The sequence below is a fragment of the Neophocaena asiaeorientalis genome, unplaced genomic scaffold, assembly GCF_003031525.2.
Source record: "Neophocaena asiaeorientalis asiaeorientalis breed wild unplaced genomic scaffold, Neophocaena_asiaeorientalis_V1.1 scaffold436, whole genome shotgun sequence".
Taxonomy (NCBI): Eukaryota; Metazoa; Chordata; class Mammalia; order Artiodactyla; family Phocoenidae; genus Neophocaena; species Neophocaena asiaeorientalis.
In genome coordinates, this window is record NW_020172473.1 from 988581 (window position 1) to 1005483 (window position 16903).

At 40.9% G+C, this 16903-nt stretch overlaps 1 protein-coding gene across 1 annotated transcript in view; it reads right to left on the reverse strand.

Annotated features, from left to right (window-relative positions):
• The window catches only part of PCNX2 (pecanex 2), a 263859-nt gene that overhangs the window by 175167 nt on the left and 71789 nt on the right, over window positions 1–16903 (reverse strand). Inside the window, exons 13-15 of the mRNA XM_024738160.1 lie at window positions 14942–15113; window positions 9648–9758; window positions 8306–8397 (exon numbers count right to left, since the gene is read on the reverse strand). Coding sequence (XP_024593928.1) covers window positions 8306–8397; window positions 9648–9758; window positions 14942–15113 — 375 coding nt within the window. The remainder of the gene's footprint in view (window positions 1–8305; window positions 8398–9647; window positions 9759–14941; window positions 15114–16903) is intronic.

Consider the following 16903-nt stretch of genomic DNA (forward strand, 5'->3'; position numbering starts at 1 on the left):
ATCATAATTTCCCAACTAATATTTGTTGTTGTTTCTGTTCTTCTTCTTGTTGAAATAAGAAACTCTAGATACCATACGAGAACACGAAGGAACAATATAAAGAGAAGCAGACCATGAAAACAGGAATGAGAGACGTGAACGGCAAACATACAAAAAAAGATTGCAAAAAAATTTAAAACAGACCATGTAAACAAAATCAATAACATCATTAATCAAAAAATAAGAGGGAGAGGGCTTCCCTGGTGGCACAGTGGTTGAGAGTCTGCCTGCCGATGCAGGGGACACGGGTTCGTGCCCTGGTCCGGGAAGATCCCACATGCCGCGGAGCGGCTGGGCCCATGAGCCATGGCCACTGAGCCTGTGCGTCCGGAGCCTGTGCTCCGCAACGGGAGAGGCCACAGCGGTGAGAGGCCCGCGTACCGCAAAAAAAAAAAAAAGAACATAGTATCCGAAAGACATGGAACACTATTAAAACAGTCTAACATATGCATATAATTGAACGCCCAAGTAGAAAAGAAAAACAGGACAAGGCAGAACACATATTTGAAGAGATAATGGCTGAGGATTTGGAAATATCAACTGAAAAAAGTTCAAAGACAGCTCAGAGGACCTTAAGTAAAATAAAAATAAACACCATACACTTAGTCACATCACTTTCAGATTGCTGAAAACAAAAGATGAAGAGAAAATCTGGAAGGTAGCCAAAGAAAAAAGTACATTACTGACAGAGGAACAAATATTAGAATAACAGCAGATCTTGATAAGAAATTATACAATCCAGGAAAATGTGCCAACATATCTACAGTATTGAAAGGGAAAAAACAAAGCTGTCAACCCAGAATTCTACACCAGTGAACATACCTTCAAAAATGAAGGCAAAAACGAGGAATTTTTCAGGCAAAAGCTGCAAGAATTCACTACCAGTAGACCTGCATGACAAGTTTTGTTAAAGAAAGTTCTTCAGACAGGAGTATGATACCAAATGGAAAGATGGATCTACACAAAGCAATGTACATTAATGGCGAGGTAAATAAAACAGATACTTTTCTCCTTATATTTTTAATGCCTTTATAAGATAATTGATTGTTTAATGAGAGTGTAAAATAATGTATGTTCCTTCTTAAAAATATCAGGACAAAAAGAACTAATTATAACGAAAGTGAGCAAGAAGAAGGAAATAATAAAGAGCAGAAATCAATGGAAATAAAAAATAAAAACAATAAACTCAAATCTTATTATATAAAAAGTTCAAAAAGATTAATAAGCCCCTAGCCAAACTGATCACGAAAAAAAAGAGAGGGTACAAATTACCAATATTAGCAATAAAAGAGGAGACATCACTACAAACGCTTTGGACCTTGAAAGTATAATATATATGCCAATAATTAGAAAATGTAGAGAAAATAGACAAACTCCATGAAGGAAATAACTATTTCAATATTAGATAATCTGAAAACTTGATATTTATTGAATTCATAGTTTAAAACCTTCCCCTGAAGAAAATTCCAGGCCCAGATGGCTTCACTTATGAATTCTATCAAACACTTATAAAATAAATAATACCGATTCTATACAAACTCTTTTAGAATTTAGAAGGAAATGCCTTCCAACACATTTTATGAGCCCATTACCTTATAACAAAATAAGACAAAGCATTACTAGAAAAGGAAACCAGAGAACTAGAAACCTCACGATCATACACACAGTATTCCTCAACAAAATATTAGTAAATAAAATTGAGCAATCTATAAAAAAGATAATACATCATGACCAACTGGGGTTCATCTTTCAAATGCAACATCGATTCAACACTTAAAAGTGAACCAATGTAATTCACCCTGTCAACAGACTAAAAAAAGATCGGTATGATCTTCTCAGCAGATGCAGAAAGTTTTGTCTTTTCTAGAATGTCATATAGCTGGAATCTTACAATATGTAGCCTTTTTATATTAGCTTCTTTAACTTAGAAATATGCATTTGAGATTCCTCCAAGTCTTTTCATGGCGTGATACCTTATTGGGGGATGTGTGTCTGAGTGGGGCATGTTGAATAGTATTCCACTGTCTGAATGCCCCACAGTTTTATTTATCTGTTCACCTGCTATAGGACATCTTGATTGTTCTCAAGTTTTTGGCAATTATTAAATAAAGCCGCTATAAACATTTGTGTGCAGGTTTTTGTGTGAACCTAAGTTTTCAAAGAGGGTCAAGGAGCACAACTGCTGGATTGTATGGTAAGAGTATGTTTACTTTGTAAGAAACTGCCAAACTGTTTTCCAAAATGGCTGTATCATTTTGCATCCCCACCAGCAATAAGTGAGAGCTCCTGTTGCTCCACACGCCTGTCAGCATTTGTTGTTGTCAGGGTTCTGAACTTTGGCCATTCTAATAGGTGTGTATTAGTATCTTATTGTCATTTTAACTTGCAGTTCCCTAATGGCATATGATGTTGAGCATATTTTCATATGCCTATTTGCCATCTGCACATCTTCATTGGTGAGGTGCCTATTCAGGTTTTTGTCCACTTTTAATTAAGTTCTTCTTATTGTTGAGTTTTTAAAGTTTTTTGTATATTTTTTGGATAACAGTACTTTATCAGATATGTCTTTTGCAAATATTTTCTCCCCAGGCAGGTCTAGTCACAAGAAAATTCCTCAATTTTTATTTGTCCAAGAAAGTCTACATTTATCTTTCACTTTTGAAAGATAATTTTGCAAGGTACAGAATTCTAGATGTGTGTGTGTGTGTGTGTGTGTGTGTGTGTGTGTGTGTGTGTGTTACTTTCAACAATTTATTTTATTCCACTCTTGTCTTGCTTGCATTGTTTCTGTCTTACTCAGTTCAGGTTGCCATAAAAAAGTACAATAAATAGACCGGGCAGCTTAAACAACAGACATTTATTTTGCACAGTTCTGAAGGCTGCAAGTCAGAGATTATGTTGCCAGCATGGCCAGGTGCTAGTGAAGGTTCCCTGGCTTGCAGACGGCTGCATTTCCTCTGTGTCTTCACATGGCAGAGAGACTTCTGGTGTCTCTTCTCTTCTTATAAGGGCACTAATCCCATCATGAGGACCCCACCCTCATGACCTCATCTAAACCTATTTCCCAAAGGCCCCATCTCCAAATATCATCACATTGGAGGTTAGGGTTTTCAACAGGAATTTTGGGGAGACACAGTTCAGTCTATAGCAGCTCCTGAGGAGAAGTCAGATGCAATTCTTACCTTCCTCCTCTATAGGCAAGGTGTTCTTATTCTCTGGTATCTTTCAAGATTTTTTTCTTTATCTTTGATTTTTAGCAACTGGAACATAATATGCATGGGTGTAGTTTTTTGGCATTTATCATGCTTGGTGTTCTCTGAGATTCCTGGATATGTGATTTGGTGTCTGATACTAATTTGGGGAAATTCTCAGTCATATTCTATACCATTCTTTCTTCTCCTCTGGTATTCCCATTACACGTTATACATTTTATAGTTGTCCCACAGTTCTTGGATATTCTGGGGGGGTTTTCAGTCGTTTTTCTCTCTGATTTTCCATTTTGGAAGTTTCTATCGACCTATCCTTAAGCTCAGAAATTCTTTCCTCAGCCATGTACAGCCTACTTATAAGCCCTTCGAGGGCACTCTTCATTTCTGTTAGAGTGTTTTTGATTGCCAGCATTTCTTCTCGATTCTTTCTTGGAATTTCGACCTCTCTACTTGCATTGCACATCTGCTCTTGCCTGCTGAACACTTTATCCATTAGAGCCCTTAGCATGCTAATCATAGCTGTTTTGAATTCCCAGTCTGATAATTCCAACATCCTGCCATATCTAGGTCTGGTTCTGATGCTTGTTATTTCTCTTCAAACTGTGTTTTTTGCTTTTTAGTATGCCTTGTAATTTTTTCCTTGGTAGCCAGACATGACGTAACAGGTAAAAGGAACTATGGTAAACAGACCTTTAGTCATGCGGTATTAACGTGTGAGGGGAGAGGTATTCTACAGTCCTGGGATTAGTTCTCTGTCTTTTGGTGACCCTGTGTCTCTGGACTGTGAACTTCACAAGTGCTTCTGAGTCCCACCCTCACCTTAGGTGGAACAGAATGGCTTGAAAGGACTAGGCTGGAGTTGGGTATTTCCCTTCCCTCACATGGAAGGCTGTAGCCAAACTGGACTTTGGTATTTCCCCTCCTCCAGGTAAGTTAGGTTCTGAAAAAAATCCCAATAGTTTAGGCTCCAGTAAAATCTTGAGGCAGGCTTAGTTAAGAAGAAAAGAATGCTCTGGTATATTTCAAAATGGTTACTCTCCCCTCTACCTGCGGAAGGCAGGAAGGGGTTTTCCTCCAATATTCACTATTGACAACCTGGCTGAGCTAGTGGGGGTGAAACTCACAAAAGTGTGGGGCTCCCTGATGACTGGATTCACCTGGAGTTATTAACCCTCAGACTTGTCTACACTGAGCCTCCAGGAATTTGTCAATCACTGTTCAGGTTTTCCTACCCCTGGTACTGGTTCCCATAGAGGTTTCTGCTCCTGGGTTCCTGTTCCTCTGTATTCACCTGTCTGTCTCTCCAGTTTTGGAAGCAGGAATTTGCCCTGCTGCCTCTCTCCTCTGATGGATCTAAGAAGACCTTTCTGTTTTTTTCAGTTTGTTCAGCTTTTCACTTATTCTTAGGATGGTGTAATAACTCCCAAACTCCTTACCTGCTGGACCATAAACCAGTAGCCAGTAACCGATCTTTTACAATGTTTCCAAGGTAATTCAGTGGGGAAAGGTTAGACTTTTCAACAACTGTGCTAGTGAATCTCAATCTTTACCTCATCTCATACACACGAGTCAACTCAAAACGGATCATAGATCTAAATGTAAGAGCTACAGCTACAAAACTTTTAGGAAAAAAATATTTGTAACCTTGCGTTAGGTAAATATTTTTAGATAGAACATAAAAAGTACAAACCATAAAATAAATAACTTATAAATTTAACTTCACTATAATTTAAAACTTCTGTTCTTTGAAAAATAATGTTAATGAAATGGAAGTACAAGCCACGAACTGGAAAAAAATATATGAGCAATATATATTTGATCGAGAACTTATATCCAGAATATGTAAAAAAACTCCTATCTTAATAATAAGAGCATACGATGCAATTTTAAAATGAGTAAAAGATTTTAACAGATTTTTCACCAATGATCTTTCACAAATGGCAAGCAAGCATATGAAAACAGACTCGACAATAATCGTTATTAGAGAAATACGAATTAAAACCACAGTTAGATACTAGCACACGCTGGAATGGCTACTACTTTTAAAAACTGACAACATTAAGTGCTAGAAAGAATTTGGAACACTTGGATATCTCAGAGATTATAGGGGGATGGAAACCAGTACTGACACCTTGGACAACAGTTTGGCAGTTTATTATGAAGTTATATGCATATATATATATATATATATATATAATTCATAATTTTCAGTAACTGGAAATAACCACAGAAATGCTACTCAGCAATAAAAATAAAAAAAAACTACTGACACATTGTTGGATCTCAGAAGCATTGCACTAATTGAAAGAAGTACTTCAAAAGCTACATATTGCGTAATTCCATTTATGTGAAGTTCTAGAAAAAGCGAACTACAATGACAGAGAGCAGATCAGTGGCTGCAGGAACCTGCACCTGGGGAGGGGGATGAAGAAAAATTTGGTGGTGGTAGAATTGTTCTACATCATGACTATGATGGTGACACATTCATCAAAACTCATCTAATTGTACATTTAAAACTAGTGCATTTTATTGTATAAAGTTGATTTTTTAAAGTTATAAACATAAAAATCATATGAGTTGTGGTCAAAGGTTGACATAGGGAGAAGAGACAGACCACAAAGGGGTACAATAGGACCTTTGAGTTGGTAATATTCTATAACTTGATTGTGGCATTGGTTCCATGACTCTATACATGTATCAAAACTTACCAAATTATATATATTAAAAACTTGAATTTTGCAGCATACAAAGTATATATCTCAATGAACCAGACTTTCAAACAATTAATAAAAAAATAAATATATAAACAAAAAGAGACTGGAACACAACAGAGCAAATTATAAAAGGGTCCTGTAAGGGAAAAGTTTGTGCCCCCGAATTTTATAGGCAGTCATGTGCCCTTTAACAAAGGGCAGTGGAAAGAGGTTTTCAGAAAACACCTAAGGAGTTTTCCTGAATGAAATCCCTGGGGTCTTGTGACAGAATAAAGGAATGTAGTTCAAAAGAAAGAACCCAGGAACACTGCTTAATTATATAACTGTTGTTCTACATGACAGTATAAATGTGGTAACAAACAGAGCCACCACAAGCATGTACATTACCATTGTGTACTAGAAAAAAGATCCTTCCCCTCTCTTTTTTTTTTAATGTAAAAAAAGAATAGCCACATGAAAAGGATGGAAGGAGTGAGGGAGGGAATTATGCCATTGATTACCCCAGAGAAATTCAAATGTGATACATCAGAAGATAATGTTATTGAATTCCTCTCTTCCACAAAGGGGAATAAACAATTATCTTTCTGCCATTGACACTGATGAGTTTAATATGATTTTAAGCTAACCTTTTAAAAAGTTAATTAATAAATGTCATATAATATATATTTAAAACCCTTTGGAACATATATTATTTACTGTTTTACATTTAATTTTTATTTTATCAAAGAGGTACTTGTGGTGTAACACATTAAAGGCAGGGTGTCCATAAAGTCAAGAAATATGTATACTATAAATTAATTACTTTTTTACTGATTGAAGATGCCCCTTAACACGTTATATGTGCTATTGATTTCAGACTTCATAGCCCTTCTGCAGTTCTACATGCCTAGATGAACAGCAGTGGTCCCCTGCCCACACCATCCATCTCCTTGCTCCAACTCCTGCTTCCCAAAGGCAGGGACTTTCACCTGTTTCATCGTCTATTTACTTCCATACTTCCAGATAACATGCTTGTTTTGTTATTTCTTGATTTTTTTTCAACTTCAGATATTATTTGCTGACTTTCTAATGTGGAAGACAAGATTAAGACCTCCCCAAGACTTGTGATGATGGACGACTTTGTTTTTTGCTTCTTGTGTTCTTTGGTTTCCTATTATGCACATGTTAACTTTTAAGAAATAAATGTTATTTTAAAAACCTTAAAAAAAAAAAAGACCTCCCCAAGAGGAAGGACAGGATGTAGAGAATGGACTTGAGGACATGGGGAGGGGGAAGGGTAAGCTGGGACGAAGTGAGAGAGAGGCATGGACATATATACACTACCAAATGTAAAACAGATAGCTAGTGGGAAGCAGCCACATAGCACAGGGAGATCAGCTTGGTGCTTTGTGACCACGTAGAGGGGTGGGATAGGGAGACATGGGGAGGGGGAAGGGTAAGCTGGGACGAAGTGAGAGAGAGGCATGGACATATATACACTACCAAATGTAAAACAGATAGCTAGTGGGAAGCAGCCGCATAGCACAGGAGATCAGCTGGTGCTTTGTGACCACGTAGAGGGGTGGGATAGGGAGGGTGGTAGGGAGACGCAAGAGGGAGGGGATATGGGGCTATACGTATACATATGGCTGATTCACTTTGTTATACAGCATAAACTAACACAACATTGTAAAGCAATTATACTCCAATAAAGATGTTAAAAAAAAAAAAGACCTCCCCAAGAGGGGCACACGCATGCGCGCACACACACACACACACACACACACACTCACCTCCCCCATTCTGCCATTACAGTTATAACTCTTATTTAGATCGCCATAGATACAAAATATTCACAGCTGAGCTACGCATGTACCATTTGCTTTTCTGATACCTCTTGCTGTTTTCCTAAAGTTAAAGCTTACCTTGTTTTTTCATCATCGTAGGTTTCCCTTGCTGCCAGCCTGGGTTTTAACTTTCTCCATCTGGATAAATCTATGGTCCATCTGTTTCCTGGATTCTAAAATTTTTTACTGTCATAGCCATTCCCGTTCTCTGTCCATAAAGCTTGATGCAACTGTATCCCTTTACCATGTTAAGCAGAAGCCCCGCCCAGTGTCAGTAACTGACCAAGCCAGGCAGACACCTGGAGAGGGCAGGGGGTCAGACCAGGTGGGCTTTGTGCTCCGTGGCAAATTGGGTATCTTAATGCATCTTCTAAACCACCGAGGCTTCATCCGCCAGGCCCTGTTATTGCGAATGTGCCCAGATCCCATTTCTCTTGAAATTGGAAGAGACATTTGTTTACTTAAAATACCGTGAATTCAGTGGATGTGAGAAGAAGGCCCTGGGCCTCATACCTACCTTCACGGCGCTGAAGCAGAACACGTGCAGCACAGCTGCGGCGGAAGCACTCCGGGCCACGCTGTAAACGGCCGACAGCATCCCCGAAACAGCTGGAACACAAACGTCAAGAGTTCCCTTCTAGACTGGCAAGTCTCACGGTCAGTAAATGTTGTAAGATATGAAGTTTGTACGTAAATCAACTATACTCCAGTAAAAATTAAAAAAAAAAAAAAGAAGAAATGAAGTTTGTAGCTTTCAAATGCAAAATGCCTGTGAAAGGGGCAAAAAAATCAATCTACGGGGCAGTCAAAAAGCCCTGAGCGGATCTTAGTACAAGAAAGACACTGACCGTTACCTAACAACTCAGGAGGACCACAGATAGAAAGAACTTTTGATAGCATTCTTGGAAGGCTGTGTGAACCAGGCAGTGCGGAGGTGGGGAGACCTTGTCGCTTACAGTTGGAAGCTGCTGGCCCCGGAAAGCTCAGGGATGGCCATTTCAACAGAAGAAAGGAGAGAGATGGAGCTGGAGATGGGGATGGAGATGGTGGGGTGGAGATAGAGATGGGGATGGAGACGGAGATGGGGATGGAGCTGGAGACAGAGATAAGGACAGAGGGAGATGGATGATAGACAGATAGATAGATAGATAAAAAGAACAAGAAAGCACTCCTGTGTGTGTGAGTGTGTGTCTGTGTGTGTACAAGGAGGTGGCAGCAGTAATTAATTGCCCTCTATGGTCTTGTGCTTTATGTACAGACTTCATGGAATCCTTACAGCAACACTATAAGATCAGCACGTTAGTCTCCATTTAGAGAAGAGTAAACTTTAAAGGTAAGCAATCTGATTAAAGTCTCCAAGTAAGCATTAGATGAAGCTTCATCCACCTTGGTTGGAATCTAAAGTACACACCAAATGAAAGGACACAGGTCGCCTGTCTGTACAGGCCCGCACACCACACACACTCACAATGTCTCACGCGCACGCTCCCAGACTAACTCAGACGTGTACATGCTCAAATACACACACGGCGCACACACTCACCTCCACTCACCCACATTCACACACAGTCACACATACGGCTTTTCCAAAGAACACTTAGAAGAGCCTTAAACCTAGTGCAAAGCTCATGGAATTCTACGCTTCCCTGTTTTCCGCTTGTGTCAAGCTGGGTGGACCACTTTCAATTTGGATGAAGGAATCTAGAAGGGCCCACCATCAACCTGACGGACCAGAGCTGAAGTCCTACAAAGGCTCAGGACAACCTAACTGTCCAGACCTCATTTCACGCCTGAGGCTACTTAGCCCTTATCTGAACTTCAGACTTTTTTACAGGACGAACAGAATGAACAAGACTTACCAGAACCTCCAAAAAACAGCATGTCAATTTGCTCCAAAAGATAGATGCAGAAAGTGTTGATCTGCGGGAAGAGCCCAAGGAGGGAGATTGCAGGGAAGCAATATAGAAATACTGGAAGTGAACAGACAAAATTGATGGTAAGCGTGCGGGAAAGGTGGCCGAGGTTCCCGCTGCAGTCCCACCTCCCTCCCCCCTTTCAGCCCAGCCCACCCCACCCAGGTCCTGGAGGCGATACGGCCTCCTCTCCCCTACCCACTGGAGCAGGTTGGAGGTTGAGCCGCACAGGCCCGTGGAAATAATAAAGGCGCTGCTTTTGAGGAAGAGGCAGGCCTGGGACTGAGCAGACACATGGGGATGGTGGGCGGAGAGTAGATCCGCCTTCAGCTCGCAATGACAGACTTGGACTTAGGGGAAATGAGATGGGAAAAGAGGACCAGGAAATTACATGATCATGCAAAACCCAAGCACAGTTGTTAGAGGGTCTCTTCCTGCAAGGCTCCTTGCTCTGTGCTTCTATCACCTCCAGGGCTTGAGTTGCTGTGTGTGTTCTGTTCTAAATACCCGGTGGAGACTCAGGTTTCAGTCAGAACCTCAGACCCACAGAGCAGCAAGGGAGAGTGGTGATGAACTAAGAAATCTCACAGCCATGACGGTGCGACACTGAAGGGCCTGCTTCTCAGGTGGCGCACGTCACCTGGGAGGTGAAAGGGACCCTGCCTGACGAGAGGAAAACTGGCAGCTTCCCAAACCGTAACAATGCAATTGGATGAAACATCCATACGTTATAATCCAGTGTTTCACAGAGATCATTTGTTCAGGGAAATAACGCATCGTCGAGCTGCATTTTACAGCAATTTCCCCATCATTCTCTTTCTCGATCCTATTTGAGCTGGGTTTCAGAGAAACACAGAAACTCCCATTAGTGGTGTCACAGTACATCTGTCTACCTTTCTGTCTCAGTTTATTGGGTGGAAAGTCAATGAAGTTTGATACTGGTAAACCCTAATAAAACTAAGGAAAGTTGATTTGAAATCTAAGACACCTAAACATGGAACTATGTCCAAACCCCATGTATAAACTGCAGTGAAAAGGGCAGGTAGGGAGGATGGGGACCGCGTTTCAGCTATTTCTGAAAAACTGGAAACGCAAACTTTCCACAGTGGAATTGCAGGGATGAGAGTATTTATGTGTGCCATTCTCTGGCTAATCGTGGGTTAACCCCACTACAGTAAAATGGGGCAAACCCAACTACAACAATACCAAGAAACTGTTCCAACAATGTGTGGAAATAAAATTTTATGTAATGAACATGGCTATGATAAACGGGCCTTTGTTTGGGATTGGAGCCATATTTTGACACACATGGTGATTTTGTTGTAATGTTGTCTGTGGCAAGATTTTAACTATATGGTGAAAACCCAAAGCATCTGTGAGTAATACTTTTTTCAATCAAAGCCGGCAATAACAAGGGGGGTCGGGGGAAGGAATGGGAGTTTGGGATTAGCAGATGCAAACTATTACATATAGGACGGATAAACAACAAGGTCCTACTGTAGAGCACAGGGAACTATATTCAATATCCCGTGACAAACCATCATGGAAAAGAACAGAAAAAGAATATACTGATATATATATGTTTAACTGAGTCACTCTGCTGTACAGAAGAAATTAACACTGGAAATCAACTGTACTTCAATAAAGCTAAAAAAAAAACCAAAGTCAGCAACAAGACACAAATACGGATCTGCTAGTCATAACTATATGACAATTTCTTTTTTCAGTTTTTATAGGAAAGGAAAGATATAAGAAATAAACAGACACTTAATAGCAGGACATACCGTTTTGAGCATGAACACTTTAATTCACATGATTTTAAGCAAACTGACTAGTTCTCTTCTTAAGTTTGGGACTCAAAACCCAGCAATGAAGATTAGATGGTACGCTGCATTCGTCACGGGCATTAGTCCACATTCTCAAGTGTTGTGTGCAATGAAAACTACCAAAAACGAAGAACTACAGAGAGAAGTATGGGCGTGAAATAACGGAATAATGGTAGACAAATACCAGCAAAACGTGGGTAAAGAAGTATTCTCTATAAGAAATACATTAGGCTATAAAACCCAAACTAATAAAGTGCAAAGCACTGGAACACGATGAATGATGCTGGGGGAAAATAAAATGGTACGAGCCACGAGGAAGTCCTAACTGAAGATCCTCTGGCTGTGCCTGCGGAGCGGGAGCTAGACGACACAGCGCAGGACGGACAGCTGTTGACGGGGAGCCCAGGGTCTAGGTCTCCCCCAGGATGAAGTACAGAGGAAACCTCTCGTCTTTAGAGTCAGAGCTGCGCAGGTGGAATCAGAAGAAGGCGGAGGCCACGTGAATGTCAGGGTGCAGCGCACGTGAATGAAGAAGCATCAGGAGGACGGCTAGAAAACTCCGCTTGAAGTTGCCGAAATGATTTTGTCCTTTTTCCCATAAGTAAAAAATCAAAAAGTCCCTGTGGTTGTTGGCAACTTTCCCTGTGAACAAAGACTTTTTTTCTAAGCATACTGCTGAGAGGGTCTGTAATTTTCTCTCACATCTTCCCTACTCCTCATGTTTCCTAATAATTACCATAAGTGCAGAAACTTCTGGTACAGTTCCACTTCTTTCCAAGCACAATGCATAAATAAAAACATTGGAACTTGCTTCTTTCTTCCGTTATGTGAAGAGTAATATTCATTACTGTATCTGCAGGTTGGGGCTTGGGGGAGGTAAGCAGAATTAAAATAACACGGAAGTAAAACCAAGACTCTGAACTTGGTATGACTGTATGCGTTGTGTGTCTCCTACATGCCGTATCTCTGTATTCGCACACTGCTGACACGGATTCCTGGGGCCAAGAGACAAGTCTTTACACAAGACATGGAAATGTGAGTCTCGGAGTGCAGATGACGGTGGATCCATCTCAGTCGCTGGTTACAAAACCTCCACCATCTCCAAGGGTTACATCCTTGAAGCTGCATTAGTGTAGGTAAGGGATTATGGTCCTAAAGACTAAAATAAAACATCAAACTCTCACATCTGAAAAAGGACCCATCACATCTGATAAAGAGCCCATACAGGGCATGGAACCCTTCTACAAGTGATGGCTGTCTCATCTTGCCTGAGCTCTTCCCACGTCAGGGAACTTCTCCCATCACTAGGCAACCCACGGCCTATTGGACAGCTCTACACCAAACCACAACACCAGTCTTCCAGTGAGCCGAAATCCACCCACCAGCCACTGGGACTTAGTTACTACAGCTACACCAACAGAGAACAACAGAGAACAAAATCCCTCCCACTTTGGCCTGGCAGCCTTTGAACCACCTACAGCCATCACATGTGCCTCTAGGACTCAAGCATTTCTCCTCTAGGCTGGACGCCCCCATTCCCTCGCCCCATGTGCAGACCCAGTGTAGCCCATGAGGCCACATTCCTCAGGGCACACTCTAGCTTTGCTACCGCTCCTCTTGAAATACGGTTCTAAGAACTGAAGACCTCTCGGCTTTCTCATCCAAAGGATGATTACAAAGCCAGTCTCGCTCATAGGTTTTTGCTGAAGTTACCCAAATGGAAAATAATAAAAATTTCAGCCCAGAGGTCAGCAAAGGACATGAGCACTGACTAAGAAGGCCCTTCACCTTCCTCCTGGAGGAAAAAAAAAATTTTTTTTTCCCTTATAATGAAAGAGAAGTGATATTCTGAACATATATGAAAGATCATAAAAGGAAAATAAATTATGTAAGAATATCACCCTGAGTGTTTCTATTTCCTTAATTCACCCCTCAGCCTACAAAAGCAACTAGTCCCACCACTGACCTTGTCTTTCTTCTTGTGCCAATTTTATCCCCCAGATTCCTTGTCTCTTGTCACTGTGCTTTCTCCTCCCTGTATTGTTCTGTTATCTGATGTTCTCTTCTTGGATTACATAGGACAAAGGGCTCCTCCATCCTTCCCGCCTGCTCAGTGGCCACTGGACTCATCTCCTACCCTTGGTTCGCATTCAACCCCTTCCTCCCTGGGAGCAGAATAAGGCAGCAGACACCAGATCTCCCTGTCTCCCTTGCCCCTCCGCTTCCTCTCTCCACTGTGGTACGTTGGCGGTCTGAGCAGAAACCGAGAGTGGTGGTGGGGAACAGAGATTATCACCCATAAGGCACAACTCCAGCCGCTATTCCACATGCCCCAGCACCAGCCAGAGGAGAACCACTTCCTCCGCGAGACAGGCACAAGAGTATCTTCAGACACGTGATGGTAGACAACCTCACACGTACTCAGTTCCTGTTTCTCTCTTGTGCTGGTCCTAATGATGGCTTTGACAACCTCCTCTTGAGGAAAATTTCTGGCTGGCAAGTAGCAGATCTAGGGGGTGGTGTCTTTGGTAACTGTCCTTTATCAACTCATCCGGTCAATGGGATCAGATAATCACAAGTCAGCAGGTGTGGAAACCTCTGGATGTCATCACAAGAATTCTCAGAGCTTTGTCAGTCAAGTCTTCGGAGCTGCGGGCCCACAGTGAGGCAGCCTCTTCGCATAATAAAGATGATGATAGCTAATACCTGGTTAAAGGCACGTTTCTATGTGTTTAAATATACCAACTCATCTAAAATCTGCAACAATCTCCGTGGTGTGTACTATTTTTGTCCCCGTAATCACAGTTGAATTTTGCTCAAGGTCACACAACTAGTAAAGAAGCAGAGATGGAATTCAAACAGCCAGCCATCTGGCTCCGAAGCTGGGGCTCTACACCATTGTATTATGAAGGTCACTTGTGTACATGGAGCGTTTTACATCAAACACCGCCTAGACCTTAAGGCAAGTAAAGTGCACCAATGGAAGGCTGGGTGATGGCACATCCAGGACTCCATCTGGACTGAGAACCATGTCCACTCACACGTTACCAGAGCATCTGTGCCGTGCAGATGGGGCTGTGGCTGCCACCCTAATGGCAAAATCGCCTCCACCCTGGGGAGCCCCACTGACGCCACACGTCAGGCACCTCAGCCACCAGTCTTCAGATATTGCGATGCTGCGGCTCCCTGCTCATGGATATCAACTTCCTTTAGAATAAGTCCCTTGTTGGATGCTTGGGGCTCTGCCTCCCAGGCCGTCTTCTGAAAGTGTGCAAGCCAAGAGAAAAAATGCACATCTCCTGATCCAATAATAAAGTAAGAAAATTTATCCAACGAGGGATTCAAAAAATAACGGGGAGAAATACCCTCCCACCTCTATATTCTTCCCCACAACCCCCAAATGAACTCACTCACCTATTAAGAAGTCCCTAGCCGACTGGAGAGACCCTGGAGAGAAGAGCTTCAGGCCATACACAATGTAAGTGGGAGGGTACCTGGCTTTGGCCCCAGCATCAAGCAGCAAGATAAGACCACACAGCACACAAAAATAGATTGGTCTGCTATATGTTATGATTTGGTTGTGTCCCTAGAAAACAAACACAATTTCTGAATGGTACCTTTAATTCTGATTAAATAACAAAAGCCTCATAGTCAATCATTTATACCATATTATACAACTTACACCATATAACAATTCACCCCTCTGTGTGTAATTCATACACACAGAACACCACGGGGGAAAAAAAAAATACCCTGATGTTTACTCTGTCAAAGAAGAATATCAAAAAGAATGTTACGTCTCTCAGACTCAGCAAGATTTACCTGAAAATGTAATTACCAGCCTTGGATAAAATCTAGATCGAATTCAATGCTTCCCCCACAGTGAAACTTCCATTTGTGTTATTCATTTCAAGTGCCAGACTAATTTAAACCGCTATTTGCTCTGCATGCTCTAAGTTCAGCTCCATCATTAACAAGAAATAGAATTACAAGTTGTAGGCTTCAATTTCCTTATGTCTTAGAAAACAAGACAATACAGGTGCCAAATTATACCTGCAGAGACTGCACAAAATGTCTCAGTGTAGCACAGTGGAATAACCAAGTTTTAAACATTTGCTATTTATCTGCATTGTCCTCTGAGGAGGACCAAAAACTTAACTGATTTCATCTTAACCTTCAAAATATTCTTAAGAGGCGAGGAGACACATTGTTTTATTCTTCTTCCGGAATGGATAGAAAAATTAAGGAAAAGCTATAACATCAACTTTCCAGGGCAAAAGTCAATGAAGAATTAATTTACATCTCACAAATCAATGCACAGTCCATAAGATTCAAAAAACCAACAAAAATGAATTAGGGAGAGAATATTATTTGCAATTCATGAACTACTTTGAGTATAAAAAGTCAAGATGAAAGTGATACAAGTTTGATCACCTCACACCAGTCAGACTGGCTATCATCAAAAAATCTACAAACAATAAATGCTGGAGAGAGTGTGGAGAAAAGGGAATCCTCTTGCACTGTTGGTGGGAATGTAAATTGATACAGCCACTATGGAGAACAGTATGGAGGTTCCTTAAAAAACTAAAAATAGAACTACCAAACGACCCAGCAATCCCACTACTGGGCATATATCCTGCAAAAACCATAATTCAAAAAGAGTCATGTGCCACAATGTCCATTGCAGCTCTATTTACAGTAGCCAGGACATGGAAGCAACCTAAGTGTCCATCAAGAGATGAATGAATAAAGAAGATGTGGCACATATATACAATGGAATATTACTCAGCCATAAAAAGAAAGAAAATTGAGTTATTTGTAGTGAGGTGGATAGACCCAGAGTCTGTCATACAGAGTGAAGTAAGTCAGAAAGAGAAAATCAAATACCGTGTGAAAATATAAAATAAAAAGACTAGGAAATAAGTCAAAAAAAAAGAAAGTGATACAAGTTTGGATATGAATTTTTAAAGTCACTGACTTGAACATATTTAGAAATGCAATTTAAATTGCCACTGCTTCTATAATAGAAATAGTCTTATTCTGAGACCATCTTTTAATAGGAAGGAAAACGCAGGCTGCCCATGGGGGCTGGCTATGTTTGGCCCTGAGTCCAGACTCAGTCTTAAAGGAATATTTTGTACTCTTATGAAATTTCCTTTTGAATCCAACTAGGTCATAGATTAATGGGTAAGGGGCTACTTCCTCTGCATTTAAAAAAAAATGGAAACTAAAGCATAAGTGAAATCTTAATGCATTTCTTATCAAGTGAATAGCAAAGTAAATTGCTTGGTATAGACAGCCACTTAGTATACAAATACACAAGCATATGAGATCTTTCCTCAAACTGATACCATTTCAGAAATATAATTAAGTAGC